The following is a 25,280-nucleotide window of genomic DNA, read 5'->3' on the forward strand; positions in this document are numbered from 1 at the left end:
AATATATTTCTTTTTTTGTGGCATGCCAATAAGTTGATTTATTTAATTACTATGTATTACTTTTTATAAGACATAATATTTTAACTATGTATAAAAACAAAAACTATTGTAACTAAAACCATGTACAGTGTTTTAAGTTCTCTTCAGTTCTGCCAACAAAAAAATATAAAAACATAAAAAATTATAATAAAAAATAATATTTAACAACAATTCGCTGATAGTAAAAATTGATTTGACCACGTTGACACACATTCGTATTTGAATATTTGAACATTTGTCTAACATCGCCAAAATTGTCTTCTTATGTCTGACCGTTAGTTGATATAATCCTTTTACTCTTCAGTTTTATTTATATACAATATTTTTTTTATTTTCTATGTGATACAATCTGTTGTACACCTTATCGATCAATCGATGTGTCCAAACTTGGGCACAGTTTTTGGCTACAAAAACGCTATACCGAAGCGGCTGCTACCCTGCAAAGCTTACGAAAAGCGCTTCCTGAATACAATATTCCCCAACAGCGCATTTGTAAATAAAGCAACCAAAGCAACAAAAACAACATGCAAATCAACAAATTCTTTGCACTTTCAATTTAAAAATATATGTTTTTTGGGGTTTGTATTCTGTTTTTTTTTTTTTTTTTTTTTTGGTTGGGGGCGTAAGCGTAATGGGTTTAGCAAATACTTTTGAAATACTTGTAAACTTTTGATTATTTCATAAAATCCCAACATTACTGTAGCTGTATTTCAGGTGATTTACATTTTACTGATATGAAAATAGCATCTGCCAAATAGAGTTTTCACTAGGAGATGTTAACTGCGTAGCTAAGTTGACTGGAATGTTAACTAAAACACATCTCATGAATCTTTTTTTCTTTAGCTTTTTAAACGAAATCCAGGAAATTTATTAGTTAATCGTAGAATAGTCATTTTGGTTATCCGTTCTTTTACTGGTCCAATACGAATAAAATACTATTTTCTTCGTTCTTTTGTTGGTCTAATACGAAGCTCTCAGTAACGTTTTTTTACAGGTGTTTTTCCAACAAGTGTTTTAGCTTTAATATATTTTTTTTTTTGATTTAATCCTTGCATTTGTGTTTACCTAACTCAATAAATACTATGCCTTGTTTTTTTTTTTTGTATGTGTTTTTCTGTTATTTTCAAGTGCAAAACTCAAAAACTAATCGGCTCGCTCAAATATAACCAAATTGAAAAAGAGGCAAGTACTACACTGAAAAAAGACCGTTAGTCAAGCCAAAAAAGAAAACTAATTCCTGCAGCCGCTAAAAAAAAAAAAAGAAAGAAAAAAAAAGAAACACAAAACCATATAAAGCATATACGTATTTGTATACTTACCATATATACTGTATATATATGCATACGGAAAGCATGTTCTGCAAGCAACCAACTTCAGCAACTGCAAAATCGGCTCTAACACCAAAAAAAAATACTCAAACAAGTTGTTGCGTTCCGCATACTTAACTTTACTTTTCAAGTATACAACAATATACAACTACAGCTACAACAACAACAAAAATGAACTGTTACTGAATATCCTTCCATTATTTCCAATACACACACACACACACACACACACACAACACACACCACACACAAAAATCTGAAATTTTTGCCACCAACAACAACAAATAATGATATACACACAACAACTATGAAAAAAACACACACACTTCGCCTACACAAATATACACACACACACACACACCAACTGCTGCCACTTTTGCTATTGCTGCCCGCCAACAAACAACCAACAACCAACCAACCAACCAACAACAACAACTACTACAAAACAATCTGCAATCCGCAATCTGCAATCAACTGTGCAACCAACAACACAACAACAACAACAACTACCACATCAACAAACAAACATCGCCGTATACAAAAAAAAAAAAAATAATAAAAATAAAAAAATTCCAAAAACCAAAAACCGACAACAAAAACAACAACCTAAAAATGTGTTTCCAGGTCTGTCGCGAATTCTTGCGCGGCGCCTGCAAACGGGCTGAGTCGGAATGCCGGTTCGCGCATCCGCAGGAGAGCGTCGCGAGGCACGACGATGGCTCCATAACGGTTTGCATGGACGCCGTGAAGGGCAGATGCGCACGTGACCCCTGCCGCTACTTTCATCCCCCCCTGCACCTACAGGCACAATTAAAAGCGGCCCAAACACGCGCCACCGCTGTCGCTGCTGCAGCTGCGGTATGGCTATTTCTATATTTACTTTTATACTTTCTCTTACTTTAATCCAAACCCAAACCCAAACCCAAACCACGACCCAACCTCAATTCCCAAGCCCAACGCCCGCCGCCCCCAAAATTGCTATCTCTCTTCACACAAGCAGTGTGCGAGCGAGAGAGCAATGTGTTTTGTTTACTTTATTTATTTATTTGTTAAGCCGCTTAACTTTCATGATTTTTCTATTTTGTTTTTATTTTGTTCTGTGCGCGCCAGCTGCTCAAGATTATCTTTTGATTTTCGGTAATCATTAAAAATGACTATGTTTCGTAAATATATATATATATATATATGTTTTTTATTAATGCATTTTTTTTTTTTTTTTTTGCTTCATAGAGCAACTCACAAAACTTTTAATTTGAAGATTTTCTTCGTTCAACTCACTTGAACAAAAATATACGCAGATTAAACACTTAATACCCGCACTAAGAAACTTACTTACACACAAAACCACAAAGTATGCAACGATTTATTCTTTAAAAATATCCTTATATAGATTACTAGATATAGTTTTTTAAATATATTTATATATATAAAATTTGCTTTAAATAGTTTTGAAAATAATTTTTACACAATCTAAATAGACTGAAAATCAATGGTTTCTTAATTAATTAGTCCACTGTTAACCAATTGTTTAACTTTTACGCGTTCTTACACTCGTTCCCGTTATTTAAAGCAAATTTAATGCAACACTTAATTTCGCATGCAAACAATTTAATTAACTTTACGCAAATAATTGCGCAAAGGCAATAAATTTACTGCAATTTACTCCATTCAAAAAAATAAATAAATACACAAATGATGATATTTATGTAGCGCAACTAAAACTTTAGCGCATTCAAATTACCGTATAAATAAACATTATGTAATAAACAAACATACACACAGAGTTCTAAATTTTGAAATATGTAAATTGATTTGGAAATAGTCTATTTCATAATTCTCATGCCAGATTTTACGCTTAATTAAAAACAGAATTGAGGCGGCGTTTATTTTGTTTGTGTAAGTCAAATATTTAAATATAGTGAAAAGTTTGAACTAAATTATAAAAGTATAGAGCACAATTAAAAACCTAATTTAATTGATTATAGCAGTAAAATGAAAATAAATAGATTTTATTGATTAAGTCGCAAAGAAATATAAATTTTAAATATCAGCTTAAATTCACATCTCAAAATCATATCTTGAATCTCATTTTAGCCGTATATTTTCGTTATCTAAATTAAATTGTAAGAAGCTCAATATATAAATGCAGCAACAGCAATGAAAGTCAAAATTACATATTAAACAATTTGACTTAACGAAAGAAATGAACAACAACAACACGCACCAGCAAGCATAAAATATATTTGTTTGTGTGGGAGCTCATAATCCTCACATATATAAATACAAAGAGGCAGAGACAGAGACAGAGAAAGAAAGAGGGAGAGAGATCGAGATTGGGACTGACAGGAATTGGAGTTGCCTGGCATTTAACAACATGGAAAATATGTTGAAGCTGCGCATAAAACACGCCATAAATGTTGATTTTCGTTGGGGAAAATTAACATTTATTACAACGCGTTAAAACTTTGAGCACGCAGCAGTCAGCCAGGCAAACGCACACACATCCACACCCACACCCACACCCACACCATGCCACACCACACACTCCGACACAGACAGACACACGTGAGCACACGTTTTCCATGTGTGCTTGTGTGCGTGTGCATGTGTGTGTGTGTGCGTGTGTGTGTGTCCTGCCTCGTCCATGGGGTCCTGCCTATGCGCCGCACTTAATTCGCGACTTAATTGCTTTCGGCTGAAAATTTATTTGACGCTGTGCAGAACAACAACAATAACAACGGTATGTCCTTGCGTCCTTGCGGCCAGGCTCCTTCTGGCTGTGTCGCCCGCGTCTTGCTCCGCACGCGCCGTTGCCCGCTCCAAGCATGACACACATAATTGCAGCATAATATCGCATAAAGTGAAAAATTGTTGCAGCATTTTAGGCGTAATTCAATCGAGCCCCACACCAGGCACGACAAACGTGATTATTGTATCAAATTGTCCTTTGAAATTGCACCTCTCATTCTCTCGCCTGAATATCTCTGCCTCTTTCACACACACACAATCACACACACGCATGCACACACGCATTCGCACGCACCAGGGCAGCGCATAATTTTATTGATGGGCCCAGGCTTAATGTGATTATGAGCTACGGCAAAAAAAAAAAAAAAAAAAAACAAAATTAAAATTAAAATACATACTTAAATATTTTCCTATATATGCGTGTGTGTGTCTGTGCGTTTAATGTAATGTAATGTATCTTTTTGCACCTGATCGTTTTAAATGCATATAAAAATACCGATTTTGTTATTAAATCGTTCGTTAAGTGTTGCCCTGTTTGCGCCTTTAGCTTTTGGCTAATTGTTCACACCTACATATAATTCATATTAGCAATAATTTAATTTATATAGCAAATTACCTTAAACTACATTAAATAGCTTTCTTTAGCGCCTCTTTGTACAACTTCTTTTCGTCTTTGGTATTTTTATAATATAATAAAATCAAAATTTAGTTAACATTTTTCTACATTATGCAACTTTTTGCTTTATATCAAAAATGTCAACAGTATCCAAGATTTCGGTTTATTCTTTCTTTGTCAAATATATTTTCCAATCTTGAGTTTTCTTCGCATAAAGTCTACACAAAAGTTAATGTAACAAAAATGTTCGAAAAATTATCTTAATTTGATCTCGAATCAGGGATATGAAATCATGCTCTATGATATGAGTTCTACAAGAAATTCTACCCTTAACTTACGCCCGATGCAGCGCTGCTATGAATTATTCCATAATTATTTTAAACATAAATATCAAGTTATACAAATCTTCCCCTCAAATCCACCAATTTAAAAACTAGCTGTAACTATTAATATTAATCATTATCATATCTCGCTGTTACTGGTCCACACACAATTATTATATTTTTTATACTCGAAATCTCCTTTAGAAACTGTTCCTAGACAAAATACTATACATGTATATTTCCAGTAATTATATGTATATAAATATATATATATACCAACTGTATTATCGTTCGGGATATTTATGCATGCTCTCAGCGAGTGGAAAAAAATATGATAAATATTTATTAATTCAACTCTGGTATTATCCAACCCTAAACTTTAATGTGCAGTCCCCGAAAACCTAAGTTTATAATATGTACTCGTAATTATATCTAAATCAAAATCTTTATTAAATGTTGTTAGTTTACTTATTATATTCAATACCCAAGTTAATACATATAAAGTTCTCACCACAACATCAACAAAGTACAACAGGAACAACATAAACCACAAAAACACAGACGCTGAGCCTTGCTATAAGATAAAAAAAGAAACACAAATATTATGCATACGCCCAGTAAATCACACACATAAATTCCTCTGAAGCAATACAAATTTGAGTTGTTGTCATATTTTGTGTTGATCAACATAAATTATTATTTATTTGTTTTATTTAATTTCTTACTTATTTTTTTACATTTTGTGCGTCCCTCCCCGAATTAAATGAAACCCCAATAAAAGTCACAAATATAAAAGAAATATTAGCCATATATGTCAACTGTCGAATCAAAGCTACAGTTCGAACTGTGCCTCGCATCCTGCCATCCTGCCATCCTGCCCTGACACAAATGACTATGGACCAACCCCAAACTATAATCCTCATGTAAGCGTGACATGAGGGCAGCGCAGCAGCACAAAAAGTAGCTGCCAGCAGGCTGCAGGACATGACCCGCTGTGAGGCTTCCTTTCTTCATTTTTTTGTTTTTTTTTTTGCCGCTTCCAAAAATGTAAATGTCAACCTGTACAGGCAGGCAGGCAGTTTGCCTGGCAGGACGCACTGAACGACGACACGGATTAGTCGGCAGGATAACGTTTGAACCGGAAAATTAACTAAAAGCAGAGATTTCCATGCCAATGAATTGTCCAGCGGCAACGGAAAACCGACAACGGACCAGCGACTGTTTTCAGTTGACAATCTTTACGACTATAGTGTCTGATCCTTGGGGTATTACGATTATTTGATCGACTTGGTTTCATATAAAATATAAATTGACTGAACTACTTATGCGCTTAACCTGCATAGTTATTGGACTAAAGTAAATAAATTATCACACAATTCTAGCCAAATGTAAGGCTCAGAAAAAGTACATGCGCCTCAGAGAGTAAGACTTAAGATGATCTAATTAAATGGTGGTCCGAAAAGTAAGCAAAATAAATTAATTTATGCCTATCTATTTAAAATACTTGCAAGCTGTAATTTATACGAAGGGTAGACTTAAACCATATGTTGAAAAGCATCTGAAAGAGTTTAAAGCGTATTCTGACTGCGACTTGGCCAACACCACAAACGTTCTCCCCATTTTTTACTAGTCACTGTTGATCCAAAAAAAAAAAAAAAAAACCGGCACTGCACACAACTCACACGCACAAACTACTCGGTGTACACACACAAGCACACACATAGACAGACCACATATCGCCCTGCCCAAGCGAATTAATCCATTTATAGCATTCATTGGCGGTGACATGAAACAGTTCTCTGCTAAAGGGAGCAACTGAAACAGCAACTGGCACAGCAACCTGAGCTACCACAATAACAGAACCCAAAAAAAAAAAAATAAAATAAAACCCAACCAACGAAAAAAAAAAAAATATAAATAAAATGACACGAAACCTTCTCCCTATGAGACTCCATTTAAATGCAAATTTTTTTATTTGCACTCTTTCGAGTTGACTGGCGTGTGTCCACTCTAAATGTATGTTAAGATCTGTTATGTTTTATATTATTTTTATGGGAGGGTTCTTGGTTATTAGCACAGGTCAACAAAAAAAAAAAAAAAAAGAAATGAAAGAAGGAAAAAAAAAACACACACAGAGACCCAACTCAGGTTAACATTTTGTGTAAATTGCGGTGTTAAACATATTAACGTTGAACTCCACTGCTCCAAAATGTATATGAATTTCTCGCATACTCTACGAAATGTTGTCCCATGTTTATGTGTTATTTTTTTAATATTGATTTATGGCTTTAGTTGACATTTATAAACGAGTATTTATGTGAGAAGCAGAAGCAACGATGCATCGGTAGGTAGGTATCTCGATCGGTATTAGGTATCGAATTGGTTTCTAAGTACTTTTGCGGCTCAACTGAACGACGAAAATGCGAATATGTGTGTGTACTCAAATCAATTTTTGTTACATTCATCCAATTTAAATACAGCGTAAAATTAATAACTATATTGGCAACTGATTATTAGATCATAAAAATCTTAATTCTTTCGTTCAACAATAATTATTCTTATGATTTCTAAGTTAGATTTTAAGCTGATACAATACATTAGAATATCTATACATTAGAATATTATAAGATGGGTTTAATTTTAATTATAAAGCTTTTGCTGCTGGCTTATGCAAGCTTCTACAAATGAATTATTTACTTATAAATTAAATATAATATTTATATTTATAATATACGCTTTTGAGCTTTTTATTAACAATTGCTTTTTAACAGAAAATCAATTTGTATATATTTAATTTGATTCCAAAATGGAAAACATTAAAAAAAAAAAAAACATTTCTTAGGTCTTTAAAATTTAAAAACCAAAATAAGTAATTAAATTCCAAAAACTTAAATAATTTTCTTAAATTTAGATCTACTTTATCTTTTAACAGAAAAAGAACAACTTTTAAATTCTATTTGATTTTATGATTTTGTTTTAACTATTATTTTACTTATCAAACAAAAAACACTCGTACTCTTCTACTATTATTTCATCTGTTCGCCTGTGCCACACTGTAATTGCTTCTTCGATGGATGGTATCTACACACACGCACACACACACACACACACGCACACACGCACACACACACACGCACAAACAACCATACATATAACGTTTACAAATGCACAAATCACGCACAACAACAACAACAACAAACTACGTACAACACATGAAACACAAAATATTTGATTAATTTATGCAAAAATGCAACAAAAACAATGACCACAAAAAATGTGCATATTTATTAAATATGCCAACACCAACGCTGCTTGAATAATTCAAATGGAATTCATCCATATTTAATGGACACATAATTTAAATGCTTGTTAAAAAAAAATTTCTATAAATTTGATTTAATTGATTCTCTGGGCAACATTTGAACTTTGATTTCAACTGTCTTTTTTTGTTTTGCAAACTTGACAAAAATAATGCACATAACCAATACACACACACATGTACGCACACACACACACACATACACACACACACACTATACACTACACACTACACAGAGCTCACCTCTTACGGCACACCAACAACATCAGCAACAACAACAACAGCAGCAACAACTGCAGAACCACCTCCACAACAACAGCAACACCATCCCAACGGCCGGCGGCGTCGCTGCTGGCGCAACAACACCAACAACAGCAACAACAAACAACGCTGCCGCTGCCGCCGCTGCTGCCGCCGCCGCCGCTGCCGCTGCTGTCATGGGCCATCATCAAACACTGGAAATGGGCAAGAAGCGGTCAGCGGATCCTGAAATGTTTCCACTGGTATTTTGTTTAATTTCTTTCTTTTTCAACACATTTTTTTTTCCTTTTTTTAATCGTTCTGTTGCATTTCGTTTCTGATTTTATTTACTATTATTGTTTAATTTCCTGCTCATTCGTTTTTGATTGAGTTAAAGAGTATTTTTCTGTGTTATTTATTTTATTTTTTTATTTTCCATTGCTACACGATTTATTTGTTAGTGCATGCTCTCCTGCGGCGACTGTGCAATGAAAAAAAATTATGGGGAGAACCGCTGAACCAGCGAATAAAGTACAACCGAATATTATTTTAGGCCATACAAAAAAAAAATTGCTGTAAATAGGACGATTTTTTATAGCATTCGTTGAAGTGTTCAATTAATTGAAATTTTCAAAAATATAAAAAAAGAATTATTCATTTTTTTAATCAGTTAATCACGATTTGATTTATGCAGTGAGCTTAGGATTTTACACACCATTAGCTCTATAGTTAACTTGGGCAGTCAAATAGTTTCAATAAATGACAAAAAATGATTACAAATTGAAGCCTCAACAAAGTATGCTATAAAAAATTCAGCGAAATGTTAATGGAATTCCCAGCACCACAAAACACTCTGCAAATATTAAGCATCGTCATCTCAACAGAGGCAACTTAACCGCAGTTAACACATTCACACAACCATTAACCCACTCATTTGCTGGCTAATATCTCATGCACAACAAGAGTGCAATCAATTAGCGCTCATAATCAGCAATGCTGGCAAGTCTGACAAGTTACCCAGTCGGTTATTCAGTTAGTCAGTTAGACAGTGAGCCATTCAATTTACAAATGAAGTAATTGTAGGACACATCAAAAGAGCAAACACTCCCCATACACATTCACATGCTATTACTAATCAATTTATCAATACCACATGATGGGTATATTGGAACGCCATCAGCAGCTTCAATCTTGCAGTCACCGTCTGTGTTGCTGCCGTGTTTCGTGTGCCGCATGTGGCAACAATTAAGGCTAGAGTATGATAAATCACAATCACATTTACACACACACACACACACATATTACACACACGCACATACACATAGACAGCCTGGGCAAGTGTTAATTAAAATGATTTAACTGATAATTGGCAAAGCTCCAGAATGAAAACACACACGCTCTGCATGACGAACTGGTTTCGACGGTTCTTCCGGCTTTTATTTTCGCTCTTTTATTTACGGCTAGTACATTTAACTGGTGCCGCCGCTTAATTGCTTAAGTGCTTAAGTGCATTTCCAGGTTAATTAGCTGCTACATACCGATTGCGGCTTGTTAGCCAAAAATTTTGCTTGGCTTTCTGCGCATTTTGTTTTAACCTTACGTCTTGGCCAACTGTCTGCTCTTAACCTTATTATGTATTGTATTGTATTGTATTGTATTATATTGTATGTATTTTTATTATTATATTAAACCTAGAGATTAGGTTTACGATTTATCACTCATTCACATCACGCTAGCGTCTAAGTATAAATATATATATATACATCTAACTTATTGCTAATACATATATAAAAACCATTTTTGTATTTTGTATATTTCTGCTGAATATATTCACTAATTTCATTTGTGTTCTCTCTCTTCTTCGTTTTTGTTTTCGATTCGACTTTTTTATTTTCTGTCTCTCTATGTTACTTGTTGCCAACAATTCAAAATAAATCAATTATCGCATATATCGGAGTATATGTATCTAAATGTACCAAATCATCGATCAACAACAACTACTACAACAACAACAACAACAAATGTCTGCTAACCCAATTCCGAAATATATAAAAAAAAAAAACAACAACAACAACAACTTCAAAAAATTTCATCAATCAACAAATACGAATCATCAAATTTTAATCATGAATAAACCATTGTAATGAAACAAATACTAATACTGAATTGCGATCATAAATGAAAATACAAATATAACAATAATGATAACAAATAATAACCATAAATGTGCACAATTACCAAAAAGATGGATGTTAAAACGGTTGGTTCATTTTACTATGAAAACTTCGTAAGTACCTCCAAAAGATAGAAACAATCAATCGTAACATACAAAAAAAAAATGAACAACTATCCATCCAGTATTACAAAATATACTACATATATAAAGAAAGAAAAAAAAAACACTATTGCAAAAGAAAACTCAAACACTATTACTAAAAAGATATATTAATTAGCTGTGTTTCTTAACTATTGCTGCAAACCATTCAATAGAAGTTCTCAAATTAGTTTCAATTCAATTTCAACTTCAAGAAATACAGCTCATTAATTGAAAAGAGTTTGTTAAATAATAATGCATGTATACAAGTCAAAATTTATAAAATACATACACAAAAATAACTAAAATTCATATAAACTAAAAAAGAACATAAATTTAAAACATATAAGCCAACAATTTATCGGTTAAAAAAATTGCACACAATCGGTTCAATAAATTGATTCAGCATTAAACCAGCTTTAAACGCAAATTAACTCAATATGTACAACCAAGAAAAAAACATATATATTGGCGACTGTTTCGTTTAATTTGAAGAAATTAGCTGATTTTTGCTGTAACAATTCCCTCCACACACTCACACACTCACATACATAACCACCATATCTATCACATGCTTTAATCGTTAGAGGAGCCAAGCTTTTGTAGCTTTTCTCGATAAAGCACATTAAAAGCTTGCTCATGAAATAAATGCACGCAAAAAAATATGTTTTCGTTGCCATTTGCAAAAGTATTGAACAATATTTTCCTTAGTTAAATCATTTTATTTTCTTACTTCTTTTGTTTTTGATTCAATTTAATATTTTCGGATTATTATTGGATAACACACATTGGCAAAAGTTTCATGACTATAACTAAAGAATATATATAAATTGAAAAAGAAAAACAACAAAATTTCCCCACTTGAGCTCGTTTGTAAGCTACTTATATATATCATTATTCTATATATATATACATATATATATATATTTATATATATACTATATGTATGGTTAGAGTGCAAATTAAGCTAGTCACACATATATATATACTTATACTAAATGAGTTGTAGTTCTTGTAAACATGTTTATTAATCCAACTGCATTTTGTTCTCTTCCTCTTTTTTGTCATCTATTTGTTGTCCTTTAGCAATTCTCTGGCATGGTACCGTTTAAACGTCCAGCTGCCGAAAAGTCTGGCATTCCAGTGTATCAACCCGGTGCGACAACCTATCAACAATTAATGCAGCCCTACGTGCCAGTGTCATGTGAGTATCCCCCACAACAACAACAACTACAACAACAACAACAACAACCACATGTTGCAATAAGTAGCGCCATAACAACAACAACAACAACAGCAGCAACAACAGCCAGTAATAATAATAATAATGCTGTAACTGTAACTGCTATGACTACCAATACAGATACAAATACAATTACAAATACAAATACAAATACAAATACACCAACAACAACACCAACAACAATAACAACAACAACAACAGCTACTAATCATAATAATAATCATGATAACCAAGTGCTAGCTAACGATTATGATGCCAATCATGATCCAGAAAATAATAATAATGACACAACAACAGCAACACAAACAAACACAACAACAGCAACCACAACATCAACAACAAACACTGCAAACGATTGTGATGCAACACAAACAATTACAGCAACAGCAGACACTGCAACAGCTAATGATGCGGCAACAGCAACACATGACACATCCATCACGCCCCCAACAAATGGTAGCGCTAGCCCCCCCTCGCTTCTGGGTGAGACCCTGACTCTGCCACATAATGGCAATGACAACAACAACTATATACCCTATATTAACAACAATTTAAAATCCTTAAATGGCGATGAGCTGCCCAACGATGCAGAGAATAGCAACAATAGCAACAGCAGCAATCACAGTAATCATAGCAATTCTAGCAACACAATTGCTGCCAGTGCAGCAGCAGCAGCAGCAACAGCAACAGTTGATGCCGATTCCATTGCTGTTGCGCCTGCCTACTCACAGGCAATGCCCATTCGCAGCTATGCAGCGCCCAAACAAAATGGCACCGATGCATATCAGCGCTATCACAATGGCGGCATTCTGCCCACACCCACCAGCAACAGCAACAGTTGCTCCCCCGCTAATGTTGCCACCACAGCGGCCTCTTCTGTGACGCAATATCAGCGTCTCAGTTACGCAATGCCCGCTTACAGCTATGCTAATTTATATAGTGGCTATACAAATGCGACGCCCATTGTTAGCATGGCCAGCAGCAATGTACAGAATAGCTATGTGCAAGCACAACAGCAACATCAGCAGCAGCAACAACAGGTTGCTCAAGCTCAGGCACAAGCGCAGGCTCACGCTCAGGCCCAAGCTCAGGCTCAGGCTGCTTATGCACAGCAGCTTATGCGGCATATGCCGCAGCAGCAGGCTTACGCCAGCAACTAGTTACTATACCGATCCTGCCGCCTTGGCCAAGGAGGTGGCACAGAAGAATTACGCCTTAAAGGTCGCCAGTGCTGCGGCTAAGCCAGTTACCGCTGCCTCAGCGGCAGCCTACACGGGCATGACTTTAAACAAGAATTATATGACAGCAGTACCGCAACCGGTGCCGCAACCCCAACAGCAACAGCAGCCGACACAGCAACAGTCCCTTTCCATGGCACAAATTATACAAATGCAGGCTCAAGCCCAAGCCCAAGCACAAGCTCAAGCTCAGGCACAAGCTCAGGCGCAAGCTCAAGCTCAGGCCCAGGCTCAGGCGCAGTTGCGCCAATACAGCTCGGGTCTGTCAACGCCTGTTGCACCCGGTACTCCGGTTCGTGCCGGTAGTGCTGCCGGTTATTCGCTGCTGCGTGCACCCAGCACCGCTCAGCAAATGGCTGCCAGTCAGCAGCAACAGCAATATGCTGCCGCTGCAGCAGCAGCTGCTGCTCAGGGCTACTTTTATCCGGGCATGATGACGGCACAGCCGACAGCACAAGCAACTTATGCCATGCCCAGCAGTCAGGCAGCTGCTGCCGCTCAACAGTATGCTGCAGCTGCAGCTGCAGCAGTTGCTGCACAGGGTGGTGCACAGAGCAGCGCCATGGTCCTTAACCCATACAAGAAAATGAAAACCTCCTAAGCAGTCACTATATAAAAGAGAAAAATAAAAAAAAACACACACACACAGAGAGACTCGAACGCAACTGTACTTAAAAAATAGAGCCTGGTTGGTACAGTCATTTTTTAGTCGTAACTATATAGCTTGTAGTACACAACGAAGACGTAAGATTATGTGCCTCAGTTTTTACTTAATTTATTACTCTAGGGTCTCGTATAGTTAGCATATTACATTTAGTGCGTCATCAATTTACAAGACAAATAATCAGCACCATGACAAATCTGAAATTTACACAAAAAACAATTTTTTGAAAGATGTTTTTCTTTTTTTACTTTTTTTGCAATGTCTGGTAAAAATGTGCTTAAAGCTTTGCCTATGCCACACAGCTTTTCGAAACACTTTGAAAGCTTTCACTTTGCTTTCATCGAGTGCAATAATAATCTGCTTAAAAGCTACTTGCCCAGCGATCCTCTTGCCTCCCTTGCAAACTAACACACACAAAACAACAAAAAAAAAAAAAAAACGATGCTCGAATGCAGTTTTTAAGCCCGCGCTTGCAATCAGTAGTATATCAAATTTTTCTTAGGTCTTTTAAATTGAAATTTTATTTTGTTAATTAGACGCAATAACAAACATAAAAAATAACAAAAAAGGTATACACAAAACATAACCTCACTGTGACTTGAGCTGTTGCCATTTTCATAGCATAGGCTTACATAAGAAACGATGCTTTTAAAGCAAAAACAAAAACAAAAACAAAACGGATACTTTTTTATTAGATAGTTTTTAAGTTAAGTTCCTTTTTGATAGCGATAGTGAGAGCCTTTAACTTAAATATACACACAAGATCTGATAAAACAGAAATGGAATTGGTAACGAAAAACTGCAACTTGGTATAAACAAAGTACTGTGATAGCTTTGCACAATACAAAATAAATAAAAAAAAAACCGACAAATACACACACAAGAAAAAGCTTCTCGCCTCCCATACAAGTCAGTCAGTTGGTCGTTCCTATAAAATACATATATATATATATATGCCATAAAGACGGAAAGACGGAAAAGAAAGAAACTAAACTAAAACCATTTTGCTGCTGCTGCTGCTAGGTACAGTTGTGTCTGCGCTTGTTGTTGGAAATGCTTTTAATTGCGATTCAAGCGATCGTTGCTATCTCTTTCTATTATTCGTGTCTGTCTCTGTTTCTATCTAGAGTTGTCTCTCTTCCACTAGTTAGCTACTAGTTAGTTAGCTATCGTGAATGCTGTTGTAATTTTAATTGTTTAAAATTGTTGAGCAACGAACATGCGTAACGAATATATATATTGCCTAGTTATAGAATATACCTATTAAATATACCAACATATATATACATATATATATATATACCTACATATATATAGAATACAAAACATGCTGTATGCTGCTAAATAATATATATACTTACGATATATATACAAACATCAACACTATGTACTCTAGCTGTTTGCACACATACTCACCCAATCAATAACACCCCCAAATAATCCAATACCTTACAAACCAATCCACACTCTTAAGAAGTTATGACGAAGTTTAATCTGTAAATCGTTTGGCTATCATTGTCACTTACTCACTCACGACACTCACACACACTCACACACACTCACACACACACACACACACTCTTACACTCTCTAGCTATAAAGCGCTCTTACTAATCAAAACCGATATCAACGTCAAAATATCTTAAATATCACAAATCATAACTCACGTGTCTCTCTATATATGCGTTTCGCTCTAACACAGACAAACACATACATCCACACCTTAAAATCACATTCAAAACTGTTAAGCCATCAAAATTATGTTATGTTATATTAATATTAATGTTATGTTCAGATTTGAATCCTATGTTGACAAATAAAAAACAAAACTATGTAAAACTTTTTGTTTTTTCCTATATATACTTATCTCTCTCTCTCTATCTCTTGCTCTCGATGTATTATACATGTTTTTTTATATAACTTATCTATATATATATATATATACGATATACAAGATGTATGTTTATAAAATAAAATCGATGACAAAAGAACTTTGTTTTTATAATCTTAGATCTCGTGTAATTTTCTTTATGTTTTTCTATGTAATTTTTTACGTTATATAATTTATGTACTGACAATTATACAATACCTTCTTAAGTGTAGCTACTTTTACGTTTATATTCTTATGTGTTTCCTCCTTAAAATAGGGATGTACTTAAAAAAATATTAAAAAAAAAAAAAGAGAAGAAAAAAACAATTTGCCACAGACTTGCGCACTTTTTAAGTCTAAGCCACATCTTTTTAACGCTCCTGGCGCTCGAAGTTGTTCAATTACAACACTTAAATACTATTATTATTATGATATACGTATACATAAACACACATACATATATATATATATGTACTTATAGTCTCTGTGAAATTTTGTTTTAATTTACGTTACATCAGCAACAACAACAAAAAATAATTCTAATATTTAATGACGATTTAATGTTTGCCACTAATTCTAATTTAGTTTGTCGATAGTTCATTGATTATTGTTTATTTTTGGAAATATCGTGTGTGTTTTATATTTTAAAATATATAGTTTGAACCTTACGAAACAGAAACAAAAACTACTTTATTGTGTGTTGGTATTTATTTATTTTTGGTATTCAATTATATTGTTCTTTTTCTTTCTGTTGTGCCGCTTTCTACACTTATTTTACTTATTTATCATATATATATATATACATATATATATATATTTAAGACCCTTTCTTAAAGAAAACTCACTCAACGACACATACGCCACATATGCCACATACGCCACATATGCCACCATGCCAAGCATTTTCACATGCCGCGCTTTTCGGCAGAGCAGCACTTTTCCTTAGCTTTATCTCCTTAGTTTTATGTTCAAGCTTCGTGTAGCCTTTGCCTTTGCCTACTCTCTCTCTCTAACAACCTCTCCCAACAACCTTACCCCAAACTGTCCAACAAAAAAACCAACCCATTCTCTCTATATGCCTGAGTGTCTGTAAAACGCTTCCAAACTTTTCGCTTTATATTAATTGCCCTACAAAAAAAAAAAAAAAGAAAAAGAAAAACAGTATCTCTCTATGTTTAACTCTTAGAATATAATGGCAAGCAAAAACTGAGTACGCTAACCAAATACTATTTCGTTCTAATGGTAGAAATTAGCTGTAAAATCTGACAAACAATATGCCTATATACATATAAAACTATTATTGCTTGACTTGTGGCAGGCTTACTACTTACTGATATACTTACATACCTAATGATAAGAAAGTTGCTTACTAAAATGCAAAAACTATGCAAACTGACAAGCAAAAAAAAAAAACCCAAAAAAAAAACATAAAATACAATACAACAAACTATTGATAATTGTCTTGCTAAAAGTATATTACATATTAATAATCTATGTATGTCCAGTTCTCTAGCTGTCGTATGTTTTTCGTTAACATTGTAGAATTGTTGCTGTTTGATCAATATCAAGAAGAAAATCTTAGAGATCTCTGCGCCAAACATGTTTTGCAGATGCGATACTAGTTAAAAAAAAAAACAAATAATAATTATAGTATTATTATTAACAACAAATTCACATAACACACCTCACAGCTGCATGTTCAAAGCGCGCGACGCAGCCTGCAAGAGTAAAACAAAACTATATACTCTAAATATGACTTAGAACTAATAATAATTATTATTTTTACACGTAAACAAATGTTTTTGCTTTCTTTTATCTTCATTAATTGCCAACTGCACAATTTAAAAAAAAAACAAAATTTTCAATTCCGCTTCAATAGTGAAAAAAAAACAAGCACACAAACTAATTCTAGACATCAACATTAAGTTAACAGCGAGTAAACAGTGCAACAAACAATAAGATCACATCGAAATGATGTAAGGGATATATAGTCATAATATATTCACTATTTGGCTGATTTCGAACCAAGTTCAATTTTGTATGAACATTTTTAGAGCCCTTGCAGCTCCGTACAGTCGTTACTACCTTAGATCTTGCGCCCATTCATAGTCCAATATATGTTAGCAAGAACAGTACCGTCCAAATAATAAAGAACATGTAGCGTAGAAAGCGCACAGCCACAATTGAAAATAGACTTGAAACTTATATTTTGTAGATGAGAAAAGTCCAAAAAAAAAATAATAATAAAAAACATAGGAAGTAAAATAAATGCACCGTTTTTGTAAAGTACACCAAACATTAAAGTGAAACAAAAGCAAAACATACAACACCACACTGAGAAAAAAGAATACAACTTACATCAACAAACAATTTTTAAACTAATGTATGGCTTTAAATCGCATCCGAAAATGATGTCTCACTTTCATTTTGCATTTCTCTTTTTCTTTTCTTAGCGCTAACACTATAGATATATATAAAAAAAAAATATTAATAAAAAAGTGAACAAGCAAGAAATTTCAGTGTATCTAAGTAAACTAATTGCATGTATGTTGAGCAAAGAGAAATCTAAGTTGGTAACATTTGATAAACAAAAAAAAAAAAAAAACATATGAGAACAAAAACAAAATTGTTTGATAATAAAATATAAAAAGAAATCTATATACTTATATATATATATATCTAATTTATACACAACTTATACACAAACCAACCAATACAAGCAAACACTTTGATGAATATGTTCTATGTGCTATACAAAAAAAAAAAAGAAAAGAAAATTAGTCTTATTAACTATGCGTTATTATAAAATAATAAAACAAGAAAACTAATACACAAAATGAGAAGAATACAGAAATTAACAAAAATATATATTGAAAATTATATAAACGTTTTATTGTAAAAACCGTAAAAACTTGTTGCTTTTTTTACTTAACTCAAAACCTGGAAAGTGCTAAATGGCAAACTTAACACTAATAATATTCTGCGTACATTTTCTCTCTCTCGCTCTATGTCTCTCTCTCTCTCTCTCTCTTTCTCACTACTAATATCAAAAAGTTTTTGCTGTGCGTTGTCCAACATTTATATTGAATATGTTTTCTTGTATTATAATTTGCTATTTATGAGATTATTATTTGCCTGCATAATGTGTTTGTTTCACATTCCCTGAACATAATTATTTTTTGTTTAATCTTAGTCCTTTTTCTATTTTGCTGCTCATTTTGAAAGCTTTTCAACATTTTTCTTTTGATTTCCATGTGCTTTTCCAAATTCACTGGTATATGTTAGACGTATATCAATGTGCTCTCTGCTCGACTCTTTAATTTCTAATCGATATACACAGACACATAAAAAACACACATACACCCAGATAGTACTCGTAGTACTCGTTCTCCACACTTGGCTTGCTCGAGCTGGTACTCTAAAAAGTACTCGTACTTCATGGTTTCTTTCTGTTTGTAACTGAAAATATTACTGTATTGCTTTAATGAAACTTAAGACTTAGTTTATGTGTATGGAACCATAATATAATTACATATATATGCCTATATATATATATATATACTCTAGAGTTAAGCGCTTTTGTAATGTATCAAAGAAACGCTTTAAAAACATGTCATTTTTGATTTTGCTAACATTTTGCTCTCTTTTAATCTCCGTCTTAATTTTCATCCATGTAACACTTTTTTCTATTCTCTAACTCTCAGTACTCACCTTAGTAATTCATGTCCGACGTGTCATGCTCACAAACAAACCTCTTGCATGATTTCCGTCTAAGGAGGAACCACAACTTCAAAAGTATTACAAAAGTAAAACCATATGATACTAAATCAAATTTATTATGATGAGAAGTTTGCAATTGTTAGCCTTTCTTTGAATGCATTACAAAAGTTTCCATCGAGTTTCCACACACACAAAAATACTAAAAAACTCACACACAATGCAGTAATCTTTTCAAAAGTCCCCCACTCTATTGTGCCTTTCTAAGTCTGTCTCTCTCTCTCTCTCTCTCTCTATATATATATATATCTATATATATATATACATATATAAATATTTTGCTGTTACGTAACACTCGTATATCGCCCTTCTCTAGTGGGAAGTACGTTCTTCTCTTCTAATTGTTACGTATATCTCTCATGTTGTTCTGTTCTCTCTTATCATTTTTTCCAATTTTCTTTTGGAGCGTATTGTATTGTAATTTTTCAGCATGTGCTCAATGAAACAAGAACTTTTCGTAGCAAGTAACAAGTCGAAAAATCAGTATCAAAAAAAAAAAAAAAAAAGAAACAAAAACAAAAAAGAAATGAAAACCCAAAAAAGAAAAAAAAAACCCGTACGACAACATTTGAAGTTGCAAGTCTGGCTGTCACTCTCATGCTAACTGTGATTGAAATTGCGAAGTACCCGCTAAATACATTACCGTTTGTTTAAAATACTCGTATTTGGCTTCTCAGGCATGTGGTATGATGGTAATAAATGAGCTACAATACTCGTATAAGCTAAAAACGCACTTCTAAGGTAAGCTGGTGCACTGCCCAAATGAGCTTCTGTTATATACTTACGTATTTATACTCTTATTCAAAAAACAAAAAAACAACCCTATGTTAAATATTAGTAATTAGTCGCTAAGTATACATATATCATGTGTTTTTTTTTTGTTTTGGTTTGTAGCTATTTTGAGTTCGTTTTGCCGAAAGTCTAAAGAAATCAGAGAGCTGTACTTGAAAACAAGACTGTTAGCTAATCAACAATAAGAACTTATTGCTTTAAGTTAAGAGGGAGTTATTCCTTAAATAAAATGAATTTATTCATAATTGTTAATGCATTTGGAAATGAATGTGCCTTTTCTACAATTTTCTGTTATTGTTATTGTTACTGTATAGTTAATCAAATTAAATATAATATAAATAATGTGCTCTCTGCTTTCTTTAACTGACGTTGCCAAACATGATCAAATTTTCTGGTAAATCTGTTGCAAGCAATGTTATTAACATGACTCCTTTTCTTTTTCCATATGCAACACACAGTTTTGTTCTTTCTTTTTTATGTATCTGCAGGATTACACAAAAGTATTAAATGTATGACTGTATGCTGATCAAAAAGAAACTACATATGTTAACCAAAAAACAAATACATGCACACACAACGAAAACAACAACAACAGCAACAACAACAACAACAACATCAACACATTGAGCCATTTAGCCGTCAGAAAATTCCATATAATTTGAATGCCTAACAGGCAACAACGCCAAAAGCTTTAAGAACAAAATTAAATAGATAAACACATACTACACACACACACACACACACATATACACATATACACAACACATATAAATACAAACACACACACACACACACATACACACTTGAGCTGCCCATCAGATGCGTTTTAAGTATTACTTCACTTATGACATGTGCCGGAATTAAATAAATAAAATCGTAGCCTACTTTTCAGCGCGCATCTACAAAAATACATATATATACGCACACACACACACACACACACATATGCCAGGCAGCGTAACTATATGAACTATAAATATATATATTTATATATATTATATACAAATCTCTGTACTTATATTTGATCGACCTTTGCAGGCTTGTTTGTATGTACTTAATGTAGTAAGTATTCGCATTGTTTATGTTTTTAATATATACATTTTTGTGTTTTTTTTTTTTGTGTGCGTGTCTTGTCTGAGCAATTTGCCTCGAGCGCTTTACTGAACTAACTACATATTCATATTTATAGAAATTATAACCAATACTTAAATACGTATTACATATTGTCTGTTTGTTTTTTAATTACAGCTGCTGCGCCAGTAACAAATTTAAATACAAAAAATACGCTTCAATATACAATATTTGCTGCCGTGTGCTGTACTTATAATTTACATTTTTGTTTGCCCCCCCCCCAAAAAGCTGATTTATTTATATATATATATTTATTTGATGCCATATTCTTTCTTATTTCAGTTGCTGGCCTTTTTATGCTTTAATGGCTTTTGCGCGCTGCTTTTCGTTGATACAAATATAATTACAAGTTTTTTTTTTACAGCTTTGCTAAACAGCTAACATGGCTTTTACATAGATGCTTCCCAAATTATCAACACTTTACTAATATGCTTACAGCTTACAAACTCATGTATTGCATATATTTTAAATAGTTTATTTTAGTTTTAAGTGCGTTTCCGCATTTTGCATATGCGATGTAGCAAAAATTGTCAGTTTTCAGCAAAAAAGTTGTGGCGCAACTTTCTTTTTTGTTTTGTTTTGTTTTTTTTTAATGTGTCAGCAAGCAACAAGTTAAAAGAGTCTTAAATGAGTACAGCATAAAAAAGTGAAGCTTAATTGCAGCACACAAAAAGGGGCGTACATGGCGCAGGGTGTGCCATTAATTTACATTTATTAACTCGTGTTTTTGTGTGGTTTTTTGTTTGGGCGTCTGTGAAATTTGCATAAAATTAAATTTACAAGTAATTAAGGCACAGTTGAGTGCCAAATTAGAGTATGGTATGGGTTGGGCTGAAGAATAGGCTAGAAGTTATATGGAAGTGTAAACAGAATAAATTTCACATTAAAGTCAACGATTTGTAGCTTTTAAACGGCGTTAAGTAATGCTTAACCATCAGCATTTAAATATAATTATTTTGATATGCTATTAGCGTTGCATATTTATTAATATTTATTTGAATACTTCACACATGTTTACCGCATAGTTTTTGATGCATCGCAAATGCAACATAAGCTTATGTTAAGCCTCTGCCATTTAATATATAAAGCAAACTAATTAATATTTTATTTAACACAATTTATCAATATACATACATGCATAATATACTTAAATTCTTAATTTCTACTAATTTCATACTCTTTTCCTTTTACATGCTAACATAAACGTGCCAAAAAAAAAACAAAAAACAAAAAAATTATGACTTAATTTGCATGCAACAAAAACTTTATACTTTCGATGAATGAAACAAAACGAAAACAACTCGCACGGATTGGGATTTAAATGGCAAATTGCAACCAAATATTGAAACCAAATAAACACTAAATACACACACACACACACATGAAACGCTGCATGGGATAACAACATTGAACAAACTGCAATTACCAAAAATAAAATAATAAAAACAACCCCACCTACAAAACTCAATCAATATATATTTTTTGTTCACATCTATTTTTCTACTCTTTGCAATCGCATATTCATCACACGCATATTTTGTACACTAAATATATCATTTAAAATTTAATGTGGCGCGCAAATGCAAATTGCATGTTTTGCCGGCTTTCTGACTATCGATTGTTGTTAATTAAATAGCAAACACTAAAATACCACCTCTAAATGCTTCCTGTGTCATCTACACCGATGCCAGTGGACAGGTACAGTCTTACAGTCCCTGGATTAATGCTTCCAAATGTTAACATACTGTTAACAGCATGTTAATGCATCAACAAGCTTTACTGCATGTTAGCGTGCTGAGCGCTTTCATTTTATATTTAACATATTATCGATAATTTTAGTTCTAAGTTCTGTTTCCAAAAGGCAAGAAAACATCCATTTTAGTGATACAAATTGTAATTTTATGTTTCAAATCTTTTTTAGAAATAAAAACACAATTAGAGCAGCAAGTATTTTATAATATTCTAGTGTCAAGTGTCAAAATTCATTGTTAAATGTATATTTTTACATATATATATCTATATAAAGTAAGGTATTTAAAAGAGAACGGCTTTCGGCTTGCACTGATACCCTTGTAATGAACTAGTCCGATTTTAGTTAAAGTTTCTCCAATATTTATAAGAACTGTAAGCAAATATGATCAACATCATGTCAAAATGTTAGGAACCTGTTTGCTAAAGAAGGGTACACAGTGGCACACATATCAACACTCCCTGCGTGAATTGGGTTAATCAAATTAAATGCGCTGCCGCGCCCCAAGGGACAACGACCACGACAACAGCAACGCCAACAATAACAGCAACAACAACAACAACGATGAACAAGTGTCGACGGCCATTTTGAAGGCGTTGCCAACGTTGTCAGCGATGATGTCAGCGCCTAGGACATACAAGATGGACACACCTTTGAGTGTCAGAGCTGTTAGCTGCTGTTTGCACAATTGTCTGACCCAATACGCACACAGGGACACGACCACACAACACACACACACAGACACACACCCACACACCCACATCCACACCAATGCACACACACACACAGTCACACACGAAACACCTGGTGTCAATATTTGCTGAAGACAACAGCAAAAGCATTAAGCTAAAATAGAAACCAAAAAAAAAAATAATATAAAAAAAAAATCAAAACTAAATACTTATTGTAACCACCTTATAGACACATAACTCTACGTACTTTCTCATGGCTAATCCGTAATCAATGTTCTCTCTATTTGATATACCCTACAAACAGCCCAGCCGGAACGGGGCGTATTATACACTCAGTGTCCTATGCTAATGAACGGCACATTTTACATAATTAGGTAAAGAGCGGCCAAGTAAATTTATAATCTTATACGTTTACAATACTCCCCTTCTCTTTCAATCTCTCTCTCTCTCTCACACACACACACACTCTCTTGCTCTCGCTCTCTCTCTCTCTCTCTCTGTTTATGTGTGTTGCATTTCCACCCAAAATTTGTGTGCTTAGAGACACTTTTTACTTCATACTTAATCAAAAATAGTATCGCATACCTAGAAAATTGAGCTTTCAGCTTTCGTGTGCTTTTAAAGTGATCGCTGTATGTAAGCCTTAAAGCTTTTGAATTTCAGTTTCAGCTTAGCAGCTTTTGCCCGCTACTCAAAGTCAATATTTATGATTTGATTTAGTTTTTTGTCTCTTGCATTTTTTTTTGTTATAACTATTAAAAAAATTTGTTGTTGACTGTTTCCTTGAAAATATTGAAAAATCATAATCACAGGCGACTTATTTATGGTATACAAATTAACCTTGCGTATGTATTACGTTCTTTCTCTCTCTCTCTCTCTCTCTCTTTTCTCTCTTTTTCTTATATTTCTAGTGCCGCCTATTAGGATATGTAACTGTTACTGCATTATACAGCCCACTAAAACTTTAGCAAACAATCAAAATGACAAAATCTTTTCTTGTATTATATATATCGTATAAATGCATATATATATATTTATATAGTATATATATATATATGTCGTAACTAAGGCGCGTTCTGAACCTTATCAAAAAGTGAGTGTTATAGACCAATAGCTCTTTCTCGCTCTCCTACTCTGTCTCTCTCTCTCTCTCTCTTACACTCTGCATCTCTATATATGCTGTGCTTGAAAGCTTC

General features: G+C 33.6%; 2 protein-coding genes across 7 annotated transcripts in view; both read left to right on the plus strand.

Moving 5' to 3' along the window:
• LOC6560487 (muscleblind-like protein 2) overlaps positions 1–25,280 on the plus strand; it is a 127,781-nt gene that overhangs the window by 99,858 nt on the left and 2,643 nt on the right. For 2 of the 6 annotated variants that reach the window (XM_043214784.1, XM_043214786.1), the window contains 4 exons: positions 8,610–8,876; positions 10,859–10,900; positions 12,014–12,131; positions 23,279–23,340. In XM_043214784.1, the coding sequence (XP_043070719.1) occupies positions 8,610–8,876; positions 10,859–10,900; positions 12,014–12,131; positions 23,279–23,340 (489 nt within the window). Of the gene's footprint in view, positions 1–1,991; positions 2,226–8,609; positions 8,877–10,858; positions 10,901–12,013; positions 12,132–23,278; positions 23,341–25,280 lie in introns of all 6 variants that reach the window. The other 4 variants (XM_043214790.1, XM_043214792.1, XM_043214780.1 and 1 more) reach the window with 3 other exon arrangements.
• Positions 12,369–15,342, plus strand: LOC122322483 (transcription elongation regulator 1-like). The gene has a single exon (XM_043214794.1). The coding sequence runs from the start codon at positions 13,095–13,097 to the stop codon at positions 14,007–14,009; it is 915 nt and encodes a 304-aa protein (XP_043070729.1). The 5' UTR covers positions 12,369–13,094; the 3' UTR covers positions 14,010–15,342.

Source organism: Drosophila grimshawi, unplaced genomic scaffold (assembly GCF_018153295.1).
Source record: "Drosophila grimshawi isolate 15287-2541.00 unplaced genomic scaffold, ASM1815329v1 contig_1367, whole genome shotgun sequence".
NCBI classification, from domain to species: domain Eukaryota; kingdom Metazoa; phylum Arthropoda; class Insecta; order Diptera; family Drosophilidae; genus Drosophila; species Drosophila grimshawi.